This window comes from Anomaloglossus baeobatrachus, chromosome 7 (genome assembly GCF_048569485.1).
Source record: "Anomaloglossus baeobatrachus isolate aAnoBae1 chromosome 7, aAnoBae1.hap1, whole genome shotgun sequence".
Taxonomy (NCBI): Eukaryota; Metazoa; Chordata; class Amphibia; order Anura; family Aromobatidae; genus Anomaloglossus; species Anomaloglossus baeobatrachus.
In genome coordinates this window covers 262,846,738-262,862,919 of record NC_134359.1, presented here as the reverse complement: position 1 = coordinate 262,862,919, position 16,182 = coordinate 262,846,738, and the positions used below count along the sequence as shown (strand labels likewise).

The 16,182-nt window shown below is 46.9% G+C and overlaps 1 protein-coding gene across 1 annotated transcript; it reads left to right on the top strand.

Moving 5' to 3' along the window:
- Nucleotides 1–5,353: 5,353 nt before the first annotated feature.
- On the top strand, nucleotides 5,354–10,279 carry LOC142246169 (integrator complex subunit 1-like). The gene is made up of 4 exons (XM_075319200.1): nucleotides 5,354–5,834; nucleotides 7,592–7,683; nucleotides 8,998–9,107; nucleotides 10,078–10,279. Exons 1-4 carry the CDS (start codon nucleotides 5,796–5,798, stop codon nucleotides 10,191–10,193), a joined length of 357 nt encoding a protein of 118 aa, XP_075175315.1. The 5' UTR covers nucleotides 5,354–5,795; the 3' UTR covers nucleotides 10,194–10,279.
- The last annotated feature ends 5,903 nt before the right edge of the window (nucleotides 10,280–16,182 follow it).

The window sequence follows — 16,182 nt, the reverse complement described above, 5'->3', positions numbered from 1 at the left end:
CACACACACGTCTCACGACACACACACACCCCCCACCACGCGACACACCACCACACACACCCACACACTACACACCACCACACACACACCCACACACACACTCACACACCTCACACACATCCACACTCTCCCACACACACACTCACTCACCCTCACACACTCTCACACACCCACACACACACCACACACACACCACACACTCACACACCACCTCTCACACACACCCTCACACACACACACCCTCAAGACACACCACACACCCACACTCACTCACACACTCACTCCCACCACACACAGCACCACACACACACCCGACCCACACACACAACCCTAACACACTCTCACACACACTCTCACACACTCTCTCCACACACTCTCACACCCACACACACACACTCACTCACATCCCTCACACACTCACACTACGACACACTCCACTCTCCCACTCACACTCCCCTCACTCACCCACTCACTCTCTCCACACAAACCTCACTCACTCTCTCACTCACACACACTCCTCACTCATCACTCACACTCAGCACACATCTCCCTCACACACTCACACCTCAATCTCATCACTCACTCATACACACCTATACTAACCCTCTACTCTCTCCCACTATCAATCCCTCTATCTCTCCCACTCACACACCTCACACACTCTCTACTACCTCACTATCTCTCACACACGACACACACCACACTCACACACTCACTCACTCACACTCTCACACCACATCACTCACACATCTCACACTCTACACCCACTCTCTATCTCACTACTACCTACCCTCATCACTATCCCTCTAACACACCCTGCTCCTCACCCACTAACACACCCTAGCTCACTCCTCTCCATCTAACTCCCTCTAACTCATCCCACTCTCACTCCCTCTACTCAAACCCTCACATCAATCCCTCTATCTATCCCTCTACTCTCACTCCTCTATCACACCCACAATCTATCCTTCTATCAAACACCTCTACTCACTCTATCAATCTATCACTCCACACTCTATCACACCACATCACTCTATCTATCACTCTCTCTCTCACTATCACACTCTCACACAATCTCACAATCTATCCCTCTATCTCTCTATCTATCTATCTATCCCTCTATCTCTCTATCTATCTATCTATCCCTCTCTATCTACTCTATCTATCCCTCTATCTATCCTCTATCTATCCCTCTATCTCTCTATCTATCCCTCTATCTATCTTCCCTCTATCTATCCCTCTATCTATCCCTCTATCTATCCCTCTATCTATCTCTCTATCTATCTATCCCTCTATCTATCTATCTATCTATCTATCTATCCCTCTATCTATCTATCTATCCCTCTATCTATCTATCTATCTCCTCTATCTATCTATCTATCCCTCTATCTATCTATCTATCCCTCTATCTATCTATCTAATCTATCTATCTATCTATCTATCTATCTATCTATCTCTCTATCTATCTATCTATCCCTCTATCTATCTATCTATCTCTCTATCTATCTATCTATCCCTCTATCTATCCCTCTATCTATCTCTCTATCTATCCCTCTATCTATCTGTCTATCCCTCTATCTATCTATCTATCCCTCTATCTATCTATCTATCCCTCTATCTATCTATCTATCCCTCTACTATCTATCTATCTATCCCTCTATCTATCTCTCTATCTATCTATCTATCCCTCTATCTATCCCTCTATCTATCCCTCTATCTATCTCTCTATCTATCCCTCTATCTATCCCTCTATCTATCCCTCTATCTATCCCTCTATCTATCCCTCTATCTATCCCTCTATCTATCCCTCTATCTATCCCTCTATCTATCCCTCTATCTATCCCTCTATCTATCTATCTATCTATCTATCCCTCTATCTATCTATCTATCTATCCCTCTATCTCTCTATCTATCTATCTATCCCTCTATCTATCTATCTATCCCTCTATCTATCCCTCTATCTATCCCTCTATCTATCTATCTATCTATCTATCTATCCCTCTATCTATCTATCTATCCCTCTATCTATCCCTCTATCTATCCCTCTATCTATCTATCCCTCTATCTATCTATCCATCTATCTATCTATCTATCCCTCTATCTATCTATCTATCCCTCTATCTATCTATCTATCTATCCCTCTATCTATCTATCCCTCTATCTATCTATCCCTCTATCTATCTATCCATCTATCTATCTATCTATCCCTCTATCTATCTATCTATCTATCCCTCTATCTATCTATCCCTCTATCTATCCCTCTATCTATCTATCCCTTTATCTAGCTATCTATCTATCTATCTATCTATCCCTCTATCTATCTATCTATCTATCTATCCTATCTATCTATCTATCCCTCTATCTATCTATCTATCTATCTAATCTATCCCTCTATCTATCCCTCTATCTATCCCTCTATCTATCTATCTATCTATCCCTCTATCTATCTATCTATCTATCTATCTATCCCTCTATCTATCTATCTATCTATCTATCCCTCTATCTATCCCTCTATCTATCTATCTATCTATCTATCCCTCTATCTATCCCTCTATCTATCCCTCTATCTATCCCTCTATCTATCCCTCTATCTATCCCTCTATCTATCTATCTATCTATCCCTCTATCTATCTATCTATCTATCTATCTATCTATCCCTCTATCTCTCTATCTATCTATCTATCCCTCTATCTATCTATCTATCTATCTATCCCTCTATCTATCTATCTATCTATCCCTCTATCTATCCCTCTATCTATCCCTCTATCTATCCCTCTATCTATCCCTCTATCTATCCCTCTATCTATCCCTCTATCTATCCCTCTATCTATCCCTCTATCTATCCCTCTATCTATCCCTCTATCTATCCCTCTATCTATCCCTCTATCTATCCCTCTATCTATCCCTCTATCTATCCCTCTATCTATCCCTCTATCTATCCCTCTATCTATCCCTCTATCTATCTATCTATCTATCTATCCCTCTATCTATCTATCTATCTATCTATCTATCTATCCCTCTATCTATCTATCTATCCCTCTATCTATCTATCTATCCCTCTATCTATCTATCTATCCCTCTATCTATCTATCTATCCCTCTATCTATCTATCTATCTATCTATCTATCTATCTATCTATCTATCCCTCTATCTATCCCTCTATCTATCCCTCTATCTATCCCTCTATCTATCCCTCTATCTATCCCTCTATCTATCCCTCTATCTATCCCTCTATCTATCCCTCTATCTATCCCTCTATCTATCCCTCTATCTATCCCTCTATCTATCCCTCTATCTATCCCTCTATCTATCTATCTATCTATCTATCCCTCTAGCTCTCTATCTATCTATCTATCCCTCTATCTATCTATCTATCTATCCCTCTATCTATCTATCTATCCCTCTATGTATCTATCTATCTATAGGCCCCTTTACACACTGAGACTTTCTAGCGATCCCACCAGCAATCCCAACCTGGCCGGGATCGCTACAAAGTCTCTGGTGAGTCTCTGGTGAGCTGTCAAACAGGCAGACCTGGCCAACGACGCAACAGCGTTGCAGACCTGCAGAACGACCTAGCTAGTCATTGGGGACGTTGTAAAGCAGCTTTTTGAAAGGGAAGTCGCTAACGAAGTCGCTGTAAAGTCCCCTTTACACACTGAGACTTTGCTGCACAGCGGGAAACAAAGGACCAAAGAATGGTCCTGAACGATTTGTAGCGATCAGCAACTTCACAGCAGGGGCCAGGTCGCTGATGTGATTCACACACTGCAATGTCGCTGGGGAGGTCGCTATTACGTCACAAAACCGGTGACGTTACAGCAATGTCGTTTGCGATGTTGCAGTGTGTAAAGCCACCTTAACACTAGCATGGTGCATCGCTACATGCCATCACGTTATACTCAGTGGGTTCTTTCTTCCGGGACCCCCACGGTCATTGGGAATGAATTAGGCACAAGACTAGTGTAGCTCTGGGATCCTTTCAACTTTTCCCGCGCACATTGGCTGCTCAGCTGTGCAGGGAACTGTAACAGAGGCCTAATGGGGCTGCATGAAACAACGAGAAGGGGATTGGGCTCTGATGTAGCGCTGTGTCCCCTTCATTCTCGTGATCAGTGGACTAATGGTGCACCCTACCGAAATACCAACACTTTTTAAGAGAAGAATAGAACTTTCTGATTGCGTTCCTCAGATTTTTTTTATTTTCCTTTTTGTTAGGTAGCAAACAAAGCAACAATAGTATGTATAGAGTATGACAGAAGCCTTTCTTTTTCACCTCCATGTATATAATTATGCCCTGCGGTATTTAAAGGGAACCTGTCAGGTGCAATATGCACAGAGCGCCACGTGCAGTTCTGGGTGATATTGCTAATCCCTGCCTAACCGCCCCTGTATCTAGTAGCATAGATAAAGAGATCTTTAGAGAGAGGATTTCTAATGATCCTTCATGATATGCTAATGAGCGAGGGGACTAGTCCCAATGACGTTAGTTCCCCGAATAGTCCACCCTCAGGGACGTCCCAGTGTCACATGTACCGGTGTCCTCACTGCCTCAGACACCGGGTTTAGGGTCTGTGCCCATGATCAGAAGTCCCCGTCACTTCCAGTCATGCGCGATAGACCTCTCTGAAGCCCGATAACGGAATATATCGGAATATAACGGAAAGTGCCGGGACGTCTGATCATGCACACTGAACCGCAACCCGGCGTCTGAGGTGGTGACAACAGACAGGTACGTGCGTCGCTGACGCTGGGCAATGGGCATTGAATAGCATGTTAGCATAGCATTCCCCTGTGGACATGCTAATAGGGCGGACTAGTCAGGGGAAGTAGCAAACTTGTGACTAGTCCCTGCACTCATTAGCATATCATAAAGGCTCTTTAGAAATACTTTTTATAAAGATCTATTTATGTATGCTACTAGATACAGGGGCGGGTAGGCAGGGATTAGCAATATTCACCCAGAACTGCTCGTGGTTCTGGCTGCATATTGCACCTGACAGGTTCCCAACTAGTCCTTGGCCTCATTTGCATATCATAAAGGATCTTTAGAAATACTTTTTCTAAAGATCTCTTTATCTATGCTAGTGTATACACCCGGAACTGCTCGTGATTATGGCTGCATATTGGACCTGACCGGTTTCCTTTAAGGTGAACAGATGCCTTTAAGACTTCATAGTCCCGAGACTTTGGTCTCTCCAGCAATCGGTTTTTTTTTTTTTTATGCTTCACTTGGACACGGATTGGCTTGAAGATCTATCCAGTAATACGTGGCTGCGTCTCCTCGCCCGCAGGCTAGGAAAGCTTGTGATATTTCCGAACCCTTGGAAGAACGCAGCAGTCTATATTTATTAGAGAGAAGTCCAAATATAATTAAAGAAAATCCCACGAGCGATCAAGATCTGTAGAGTTTTGATTTTTTTTCTTTTTTTTTTTTTTTTATTTAATACACCTCGGCTCCACCGCTGGTAATTCTCCGTCCACGGCCGCGTCCGCTCGCAATCTGATCAGTTCTTTAAAGCCTTGCCCGAGGCGATGTGAGCCGTGCAGCGCTGGCAGCCGGGCCGCTTCTCCCAGGATCCATGCCGATCTGTCATCACACTTCATTCTCTCTGCAGAATGAATTGCTTGATTGAAAGACGGCGTTTCCATCCCGGCCGCTGATTGTGTCACGCTGGCCCGGCTTCTCGCCGGCGTCGTCTTGTGATGGGTTTAAGTCGCTGCTTCTTGCACTGGTTTCCTTTTTTCTTTTTTTTCTTCCAGACGTCCTGCAGGTCCTGAGCGACATAGATGAAATGTCCATGCGCCGGCCTGAAATCCTCTCCTTCTTCGCGGTGAGTATCGCCGACCCCTCCATCTGGCGCTTTCCGCTTATTTATCCAACAAGTCCCGTCTTTTCACTATATCCAAAGGATTGTGCCGGTGTTATATGAATCAGTATAGATCACATTGTAAGTCAACATTGCATGCGATGTGACCAATCCTACCTGAAAAAGGTCCCCCATTAAACCGCGTGTAAGGACGCTAATATATCCCTCCACTGCCTGTCCTTGTATACTAGCAGGGGTAAGTGATCATACGGCTAAGACCCCCCCATAGATGAGTCTATTTTGAGTCTGTTTGAGTATATGGAGGTTGAAATGCCCCCTCCTCCCCATCTGTAAGAGCTGATATCTAACAAGGACTTCTCCTTAAGGGGTTATCTCATGCCACTCACTTCTACATTGAAAATTAATGCCGCTTATAACATTAAAGAGAATCTGTAAGCAGGATTTTGCTATTTAATCTGTGAGCAGAATAATGTAGGAACAGAGACCCAGATTACTGGAATGTGTCGCTTACTTGGCTGTTTTGATGTTTCAGTAAAATCCAGTGTTTTATCAGCAGGAGATTATCACTACTGGACTAGGTTTACACAGAAGGCTGCCAATCAGTGGTGTTGATGTGGTTATATACAGTAAGCTGCCAATCAGTGGTGTGGGTGAGGTTATACAGTGTACACAGAAAGATGCCAATCAATGGTGTGGGCGAGGTTATACACCATGTACACAGCTGCCAATCAGTGTGTGGGTGGGGTTATATACAGAAAGCTGCCAATCAGTGGTTGGGGTGGGTTATACACAGCGTACAGAGAAAGCTGCCTATCAGTGGGGTGGGCCGGGTTATACACAGCGTACACAGAAAGCTGCCAATCAGTGGGGTGGGCGGGGTTATACAGTGTACACAGCTGCCAATCAGTGGGGTGGGCAGGGTTATACACAGTGTACACAGCTGCCAATTGGTGGGGGTGGAGTTATACACAGTGTACACAGAAAGCTGCCAATCAGTGGGGTGCGCAGGGTAGGGTTATATACAGTGTACACAGCTGCCAATTGGTGGGGGTGGAGTTATACACAGTGTACACAGGAAGCTAGCAATCAGTGGTGGGGGTGGGGTTATACACCATGTACACAGAATGCTGCCAATTGGGGTGGGAGGGGTTATACACACTGTACACAGCTGCCAATCAGTGGGGTGGGTGGAGTTATACACAGCTTCCAATCAGTGGTGTGAGTGGGGCTATACACTGCTCAGCATTCAGAGCTCTGCTAGATCTGCAGCAGAGAAAACTGTAATTGTATCACTACTGCTGCACGCAGTAAAGTAAGTGACACATCGCTGGAATCAGGGTCTGTGTCCCTACATCATGCTGCTGACAGATTCCCTTTAAGACCCCACACACCAGCCAAGACACCCCCTTTATAGCAGTCTTTGGCTGTATTTGCAGATACAAGTCAGTGTATTTAATTTACTGTCTGCACATCAGGATTGCAGGCGTTTCTGTGCTGGACCACGGTCGTCCTGGCCTCTGAAGTGATCAGTATGTAACTTCCTAAACTTCCCGTATCCCTGGTGGGCTCGGCTCCTCTTCTTTCCACAGCAGGGGTGCTGCATCTTGTTCTATACCGATACGATGTAACAAGGGAGCAGGACTGGGGTCGGCTCGTCTGTGATCTTGTGAATTTATTACGGGGGAGAATCAATGCTGTACACTGTGCGCTTTCATTACTGAACATCGCCTGCCTCTTCCCTGTGTGTTTTTCTTTCGCAGAGTGATTTTCAGAGGCTTATGAGCTCCGCCGAGGAATCGTGCCGCAATCAGGCCTTCACCCTGGCCTTACGCGCCATTCAGTGTAATCCCAGGTGAGATCCGCAGCTTTTGTTTTTCGGAGCCGGCTTTTGCTTTTACATTTCTTCTTTCCCTTTTAGCTGTGATGTTTGCCGCGCCGTCCTCGGCTGCAATCACACATGTGGTCGGCATAATAATCAGATTTATAATGGGCATAACAAGGATGGAAAAGGCGCTAATTCCACATGACTATCAGAAATGGCGCAAACACAAATCTGGTGCAAGTACTGCCCTACTGCAATGTTACCCTGATCTGACCCGGCACCGACCAGCACTTTCTTGGACACACAGTTGGAGCACAGGTGTTTGTGGTGCTTTGTCCTAGATATTTGGTTTATAATGGCAGTGCCGATGTACATGTGTTCTGACGGGTTTCAGCACTGAATGCGTAGCCCCTTAAAGGGGCTGTACTAAGTCAAAACAATAGAGATCATTAGAGGTCTGAACTTTGGGACCCTGTCACGGGGTATGTAATGACAGGACAGGTCCCTAGGCTGGCCCTCAGACTTGAGACACTGCACTGTCCTTTATCTTGGAGGTAGGCTTGATGGTAGTCAGGTATGAGCCCCCAGCGTGGCCCTAACTCCTGTCCAGGCCTTGATCTTGCTCCCCTTCTCCCACACAAAGCCAAAACCCCACAAAACAACACAGACAAGGGACAACAGAAACTCGCGCACACACAGCACTCAAACAGAAAGGAGAGATAATGTGTACTGGGGAACAACAAAAAAGGGAAGGAAGTAACGCACAACAGGGGAACTCACATACCACTCAGAAGTGCAGCACAGATCACCATAAACAAGGTAACCACCAAGACCGGGATCGCTGAAGCTATAATCGGCAATGGAAGAAAGCTGTGCCTTAAATAGGGAGGAGACGGCTGCATGTGGCAATTAGCAACCTTAGCTCTTAGATCCTGCTCACCAGTTTGCAGGAATTAACTCACTGCAGAGGTGAAGACCAGTGAACCTGAACCAGCCGACGTCCGGCTCAGGCTGAACAATCCAGAAGCCTCAGGTTGCTTGCCAGACTCTAGTGTAATCAGAGTCTGACGATGCTGTGCCAGCAGATGTGTGCAGACCCCAACATCGCATGACAGACCCCCACTGTAGAACGTTGACTGAGCATGTGCACCCCCTCTATTCATTCTCCGAGCACTTCATTCAGAATACCTCCAATGCCCCCATAGAGAGGAGGTACATTCAGACTGAACTTTGTTCTCAAGATCATTGGGATTCCTAGTGGTCAGACACCTTCCCCCTCCAATCAGCAACAATTTAATGTAAACCCCTTAATTCTAATGATTTATTCCTCTTTTCTGCACTCAGTATTGCTACAGACTTCCTGCCCACCTTCATGTATTGTTTGGGCAGCAGGGACTTTGAAGTAGTGCAGACGGCGCTGAGGAATCTGCCAGAGTACACACTGCTGTGCCGAGGTGAGTTTACCCATTTTGTACCAGTAATGGAGTTATGAGGAAAGAATAGAGGTGGCGTTGGTGCATCGCGGTGCCCCGCCTAAGTTTTCCCTCGTCACCTCCTGCCGGGGATCTCCAGCCATCCCCATGCACTTAAAGGGAACCTGTCACCACTTTTTTGGCCTATAAGCTGCAGCCACCACCACTGGGCTGTTATATACATGATTCTAACATGCTGTATATAAGAGCCCAGGCCGCTATGTAGAACATAAAAAACACTTAATAATACTCACCTAGAAGGTCGCTCCGGTGCACAACAGTCGGATGGGTGGCGCCGTTCTCTGGGACCGGCGCCTCCCCTTTCGGCAATCTTAATCTTCCTTATTCTGAAGCCTGTGTGCATGACCCGTCCTACGTCATACACGCTCGCCGATCCTGCGCATGCGCACTACTATATTTTGATCTGCCCTGAGGAGGACAGATCAAAGTGCACCTGCGCAGGACCTCAATGCCAGCGCGAGTGTATGACGTAGACGCGTCTTGCACCGTGGCTTCAGAATAAAGCAGACCAAGATGGCTGAAAGAGGAGGCGCTGGTCCTAGAGAACGGCGCCACCCATCCGACTGTTGTGCACCGGAGCGACCTTCTAGGTGAGTATTATAAAGTGATTTTAACGTTCTACACAGCGGCCTGGGCTCTTATATACAGCATGTTAGACTGCTGTATATAAGAGCCCACTGTTGGTGGCCGCAGCTTGTAGGTCAAAAAACTGTTGATAGGTTCCCTTTAAATGGAGCTAAGAAGGTACCCGGGTCCCCCAGAGAAAGCGATGAACATGGGGATTGAATTCTCAATATTGGTGAAGACACCCACCAATCATAGTCCCTTGACAATACACATTTGGTTTTTCTGAACCCAATGTTATGGGTGGATTTGTTACTCTGTATCCTATAGCACTGTATATAGCTATGCATTCTGTTTGTCTCCACAGAACATGCGGCCGTACTCCTGCACAGAGCCTTCCTGGTGGGCATGTACGGACAGATGGACACCAGCCCTCAGATTTCGGAAGCATTGAAGCTCCTCCACATGGAGGCCATGGTGTAGGGAACACGACGAGGAGTAGGACCTTGTGATGAGAACTTCTTATTGTCATGTAATTAGTTTTTATATTAAAATAGTTTCTGACTCGACCGTAGTGATCAATGAATTGTCCTATATATAATGGTGTCCGGGGGATCACAAAATAATGGTCCTATCCCAAGAACACCAACTCACACCAGATAATGTGCAAGTCTGAAAACGCGCAGCACCAAGAGAACACACTCTGCAGACGTTGTGCTTGTTGGGTCCCCTCCAATGATACAAACCACGGAGACACATGACACCGACTGATTTACAGCATTCATGAGATGGCGAGAGACGATCACCGGACAACATCTCTGGTAAGACCAGTGACCGGGACATCTCACCTTTTCGGATTCTCTGAAACATGTCTCACTGACTATACATCAACAGTGTAGTGCTGGGGAAAAGAAGAGGTAAGTAGGGTTTTTTGTTTTTTTTCGTATAGAAGTTGGACAACTTCTTCAACCCCTTCCCACTCAGTGAAGTACTGCTATGTCATGGAGCTGGTATGGGTGTGAGAAGAGAATACCGGAGCGGAGCCTGCTCCATAGACAGCAGATGCCGGCTGTGTTACACAGCCGGCATTTGCCTCTAACAGCGAACAGCTACCAATCGTCAGTCTCTGGAGCGTTCATTCGGGTGTTTGCTGCACCTCTCCTGCAACGGGTCATCATGGCAGTCGGGGGCTACTGAAGATCCCTTTTGTGGCCATCTTGGTGCTTCATAGGAGACTGTGATTTTAACCATATTCTGCAACACCTTTTATTGCAGTGTATAGAACAAACGAGATGATCAAAGGTTCAATATGAACTGTAATGAAAAAAATGTAAAACAACAATAGTTTGATTTGTTCCCCTTTTTACCATCCAAAAATACAGAATTAAATATATATATATATATATATATATATATATATATATATATATATATATATATATATATATATATAAATCATTACTTTAAGAAATGAAGGTCAGTCAGTCCGAAAAATTGGGAAAACTTTGAAAGTGTCCCCAAGTGCAGTGGCAAGAACCATCAAGCGCTACAAAGAAACTGGCTCACATGAGGACCGCCCCAGGAAAGGAAGAACAAGAGTCACCTCTGCTGCGGAGGATAAGTTTATCCGAGTCACCAGCCTCAGAAATTGCAGGTTAACAGCAGCTCAGATTAGAGATCAGGTCAATGCCACACAGAGTTCTAGCAGCAGACACATCTCTAGAACTGCTAAGATTAGATTTTGTGCAGCAGGCCTTCATGTTAAAATAGCTGCTAGGAAACCACTGCTAAGGACAGGCAACAAGCAGAAGAGACTTGTTTGGGCTAAAGAACACAAGGAATGGACATTAGACCAGTGGAAATCTGTGCTTTGGTCTGATGAGTCCAAATTTGAGATCTTTGGATCCAACCACCGTGTGTCTTTGTAGAAAAGGTGAACGGATGGACTCTACATGGCTGGTTCCCACCGTGAAGCATGGAGGAGGAGGTGTGATGTGTGGGGGGCTTTGCTGGTGACACTGTTGGGGATTTATTCAAAATTGAAGGCATACAGAATCAGCATGGCTGCCACAGCATCTTGCAGCGGCGTGCTATTCCATCCGGTTTGCATTTAGTTGGATCATCATTTTTTTTCAACAGGACAATGACCCCAAACACACCTCCAGGCTGTGTAAGGGCTATTTGACTAAGAAGGCGAGTGATGGGGTGCTACGCCAGATGACCTGGCCTCCTCAGTCACCAGACCTGAACCCAATCGAGATGGTTTGGGGTGAGCTGGACCGCAGAGTGAAGGCAAAAGGGCCAACAAGTGCTAAGCATCTCTGGGAACTCCTTCAAGACTGTTGGAAAACCATTTCCGGTGACTACCTCTTGAAGCTCATCAAGAGAATGCCAAGAGTGTGCAAAGCAGTAATCAAAGCAAAAGGTGGCTACTTTGAAGAACCTAGAATATAAGACATATTTTCAGTTGTTTCAGACTTTTTTAAGTATTTCATTCCACATGTGTTAATTCATAGTTTTGATGACTTCAATGTGAATCTACAATTTTCAGAGTCATGAAAATAAAGAAAACTCTTTGAATGAGAAGGTGTGTCCAAACTTTTGTTCTGTATTATATATAAAGGGGTCATTGTCCTGTTGAAAAATAAATGATGGTCCAACTAATCGCAAACCGGATGGAATAGCACGCCGCTGCAAGATGCTGTGGTAGCCATGCTGGTTCAGTATGCCTTCAATTTTGAATAAATCCCCAACAGTGTCACCATCAAAGCACCCCCGCAGGGCCGGCTCCAGGTTTTTGTGGGCCCCGGGCGGAAGAGTCTCAGTGGGCCCCATCCACACACAGACACGCATATACACAGATACGTACACATACAGGCATATGTACATATACATATTTGAAGACAAACTCTCAAAAATACTTTATAAACAGACAAATCTATACAGTCATATACACTGACATACATATACATGCATGCAGACACAATCCCGCTTGTCTACATCCAGCTCCTCCTGGGCATGTGGCTGTGCTGCATGATGGTCAACAATATCAGACATGGCCGCGTACAGTGCACACTGACACTGCTGTGTATACATCACAGGTGGGGCTGGGGGCTACAATATATACATCACAGGAGGAGCAGGGGGGCATAGACATTACTGGAGGGCATAGATGTTACTGGAGTAGCTATGGGGGTATACACATTACTGTGGTGTGTTGCATAGTGCTCTGGGGGGGCTGCACAGATGGCTATGGGGGGGGCACACTCACAGCTCTGATCCATACATACACACACTCACACAGCTCTGCTACACACACACAGACACACAGACACACACACCCTGATAGCACTGTTACACACATCTCTGCTGCATATGTATAGACACAAGCGCACACACACAGCTCTGCTGCATATATAATATATATATATATATATATATATATATATATATATATATATATATATACATATATACAGTTAGGTCCACAAATATTTGGACAGTGACACAAGTTTTGTTATTTTAGCTGTTTACAAAAACATGGTCAGAAATACAATTATATATATAATATGGGCTGAAAGTGCACACTCCCAGCTGCAATATGAGAGTTTTCACATCCAAATCGGAGAAAGGGTTTAGGAATCATAGCTCTGTAATGCATAGCCTCCTCTTTGTCGCTCCATTGGGAGACCCAGCCAATTGGGTGTATAGCTCATGCCTCCGGAGGCCACACAAAGTATTACACTAAGTGTAAAGCCCCTCCCCTTCAGCCTATACACCCCCCGTGCATCACGGGTTCCTCAGTTTACATGCTTTGTGCGAAGGAGGTCAGACATCCACGCATTAGCTCCACAGCTTGGTCAGCAGCAGCTGCTGACTATGTCGGATGGAAGAAAAGAGGGCCCATAACAGGGCCCCCAGCATGCTCCCTTCTCACCCCACTCTTGTCGGCGGTGTTGTTAAGGTTGAGGTACCCATTGCGGGTACGGAGGCTGGAGCCCACATGCTGTTTTCCTTCCCCATCCCTTGATGGGCTCTGGGGAAGTGGGATCCTAATTCGGTCTCCAGACACTGAGACCGTGCTCCATCCACAGCACCTGGGGTATCTGCTGGACAAGGAGCCGAGTATCGTCAGGGACACTGCTGCTTTGAGGTACTCTGTGTCCCCGTGGGGACCGCGCACAGAATCACTCCAGCATTGCTGGGTGTGTTAGTGCACCGGGGACCGCGGCGCTGACCGCGTTTGTGTCATCACACACTACAGCGTGCTGGTGTGCTTGGTTTACTAGAGACTACCGCCTGACCGCGCCCTGCTTTTGCAACACGGCAGCGCGCCTGGGATTGTTTGTACGCCGAGGACTTCCGCGCAGACCGAGCTTATACGCCGGCCGCGCTTATAACTTGAGTCCCCGGCTTTTCCGGCCTAGTCTCGGTCTTTTCCCGCCCCCAGGCCTGTCAGTCAGGGGAAGGGAGAGATGTTGTGCAGAACGTCAGCACTGAGGGCTGGAGCGTGCTTTGCATACTCCACCCCCCTCACTGTGCACAGTGGGGCACCAGACTCCCGCACTTTTTCGGGCACGCCCACGGCCTCCTCCTCTCATCAGGACGCCGGCAGCCATTCCTGTCAGCTCTTCCGACGCTGGAGAGGGGAGACAAGCTCTGGGAGACCCAGGCAGCGTTTCTGGTGACCACACAACCGCTTGAGCGGTCGGTAAGCAGCACCTATGGTGCTGGCCCCACTAGTGCAGTAGTGTACATATAGATTATATCCTTATATGCTATACTTTACACTGTATGGTGCACGATTGATTTTTGGCTATATACCCTCCGGGATTGCTCAGAGGACACAACAGCATGTCGTCCACAAGAAGCAATGGTGCCAAAGCACAGACTTACTATGCTGCCTGCGCTGCATGTACGGCTATACTACCGACAGGTTCCACTGACCCTCATTGTGTGCAATGCTCAGCCCCTGTGGCACTTGCTCAGCCGGAGCCTCTGCGAAGGGGGGCCCAGGGGGAACCACCAGCTAACACTGTCCATGTGACGGGGACAGAGTTTGCAGTTTTTACTGATAGACTTTCTGAGACTATGGCTAAGATATTAGAAGCTTTGCAGTCCAGACCGGTATCTCAGACCATGGGCACTGTGGAATCACTGCACCATGGTCCACCTCAGTTGGAGCAACAATGTCCTCCCGGGGTGTCTCATAGGTCCCAGGGTGAGGTCTCTGACACGGACCGCAGTCCCAGACCACCTAAGCGAGCTCGCTGGGAAACTCCCTCGACATCATCACATTGTTCACGGTCTCAGCAGGACTCTCTGTATGATGAAGCGGAGGTAGCTGATCAGGATTCTGATCCTGAGGCCGCTCTCAACCTAGATACACCTGATGGGGACGCCATAGTGAATGATCTTATCGCGTCCATCAATCAAATGTTGGATATTTCTCCCTCAGGTCCTCCAGTGGAGGAGTCAGTTTCTCAGCAGGAGAAATTCCGTTTTAGGTTTCCCAAGCGTACCACGAGTATGTTTCTGGACCACTCTGACTTCAGAGACGCAGTCCAGAAACACCGAGCTTGTCCTGATAAGTGTTTTTCCAAGCGCCTTAAGGATACACGTTATCCATTTCCCCCTGACGTGGTCAAGGGCTGGACTCAGTGTCCCAAGGTGGATCCCCCAATCTCCAGACTGGCGGCTAGATCCATAGTCGCAGTGGAAGATGGGGCTTCCCTCAAGGATGCTACTGACAGGCAGATGGAGCTCTGGTTGAAATCCATCTTTGAAGCCATCGGCGCATCTTTTGCCCCAGCATTTGCAGCAGTATGGGCACTCCAAGCTATCTCAGCGGGTCAAGCGCAGATTGACGCAATCACACGTACGTCTGCGCCGCAAGTGGCGTCCATAACCACTCAGACGACGGCATTTGCGTCCTACGCTATTAATGCCATCCTGGACTCTGCGAGCCGTACGGCGGTTGCAGCCGACAATTCGGTGGCAATACGCAGGGCATTGTGGCTACGGGAATGGAAGGCAGATTCGGCTTCCAAAAAGTGCTTAACCAGTTTGCCATTTTCTGGTGACCGTTTGTTTGGTGAGCGATTGGATGAAATAATCAAGCAATCCAAGGGAAAGGATACATCCTTACCCGAGGCCAAACCAAACATACCCCAACAGAGGAGGGGACAGTCGAGGTTTCGGTCCTTTCGGGGCGCGGGCAGGTCCCAATTCTCCTCGTCCAAAAGGCCTCAGAAGGATCAGACAAAATCCGATTCATGGCGGTCTAAGTCACGTCCTAAAAAGACCGCTGGAGGTGCCGCTACCAAAGCGGCCTCCTCATGACTTTCAGTCTCCTCACACCGCATCCTCGGTCGGTGGCAGGCTCTCCCGCTTTTGCGACACCTGGCTGCCACAGGTAAAAGACCTTGGGTGAGAGACATTCTGTCTCACGGTTACAGGATAGAGTTCAGCT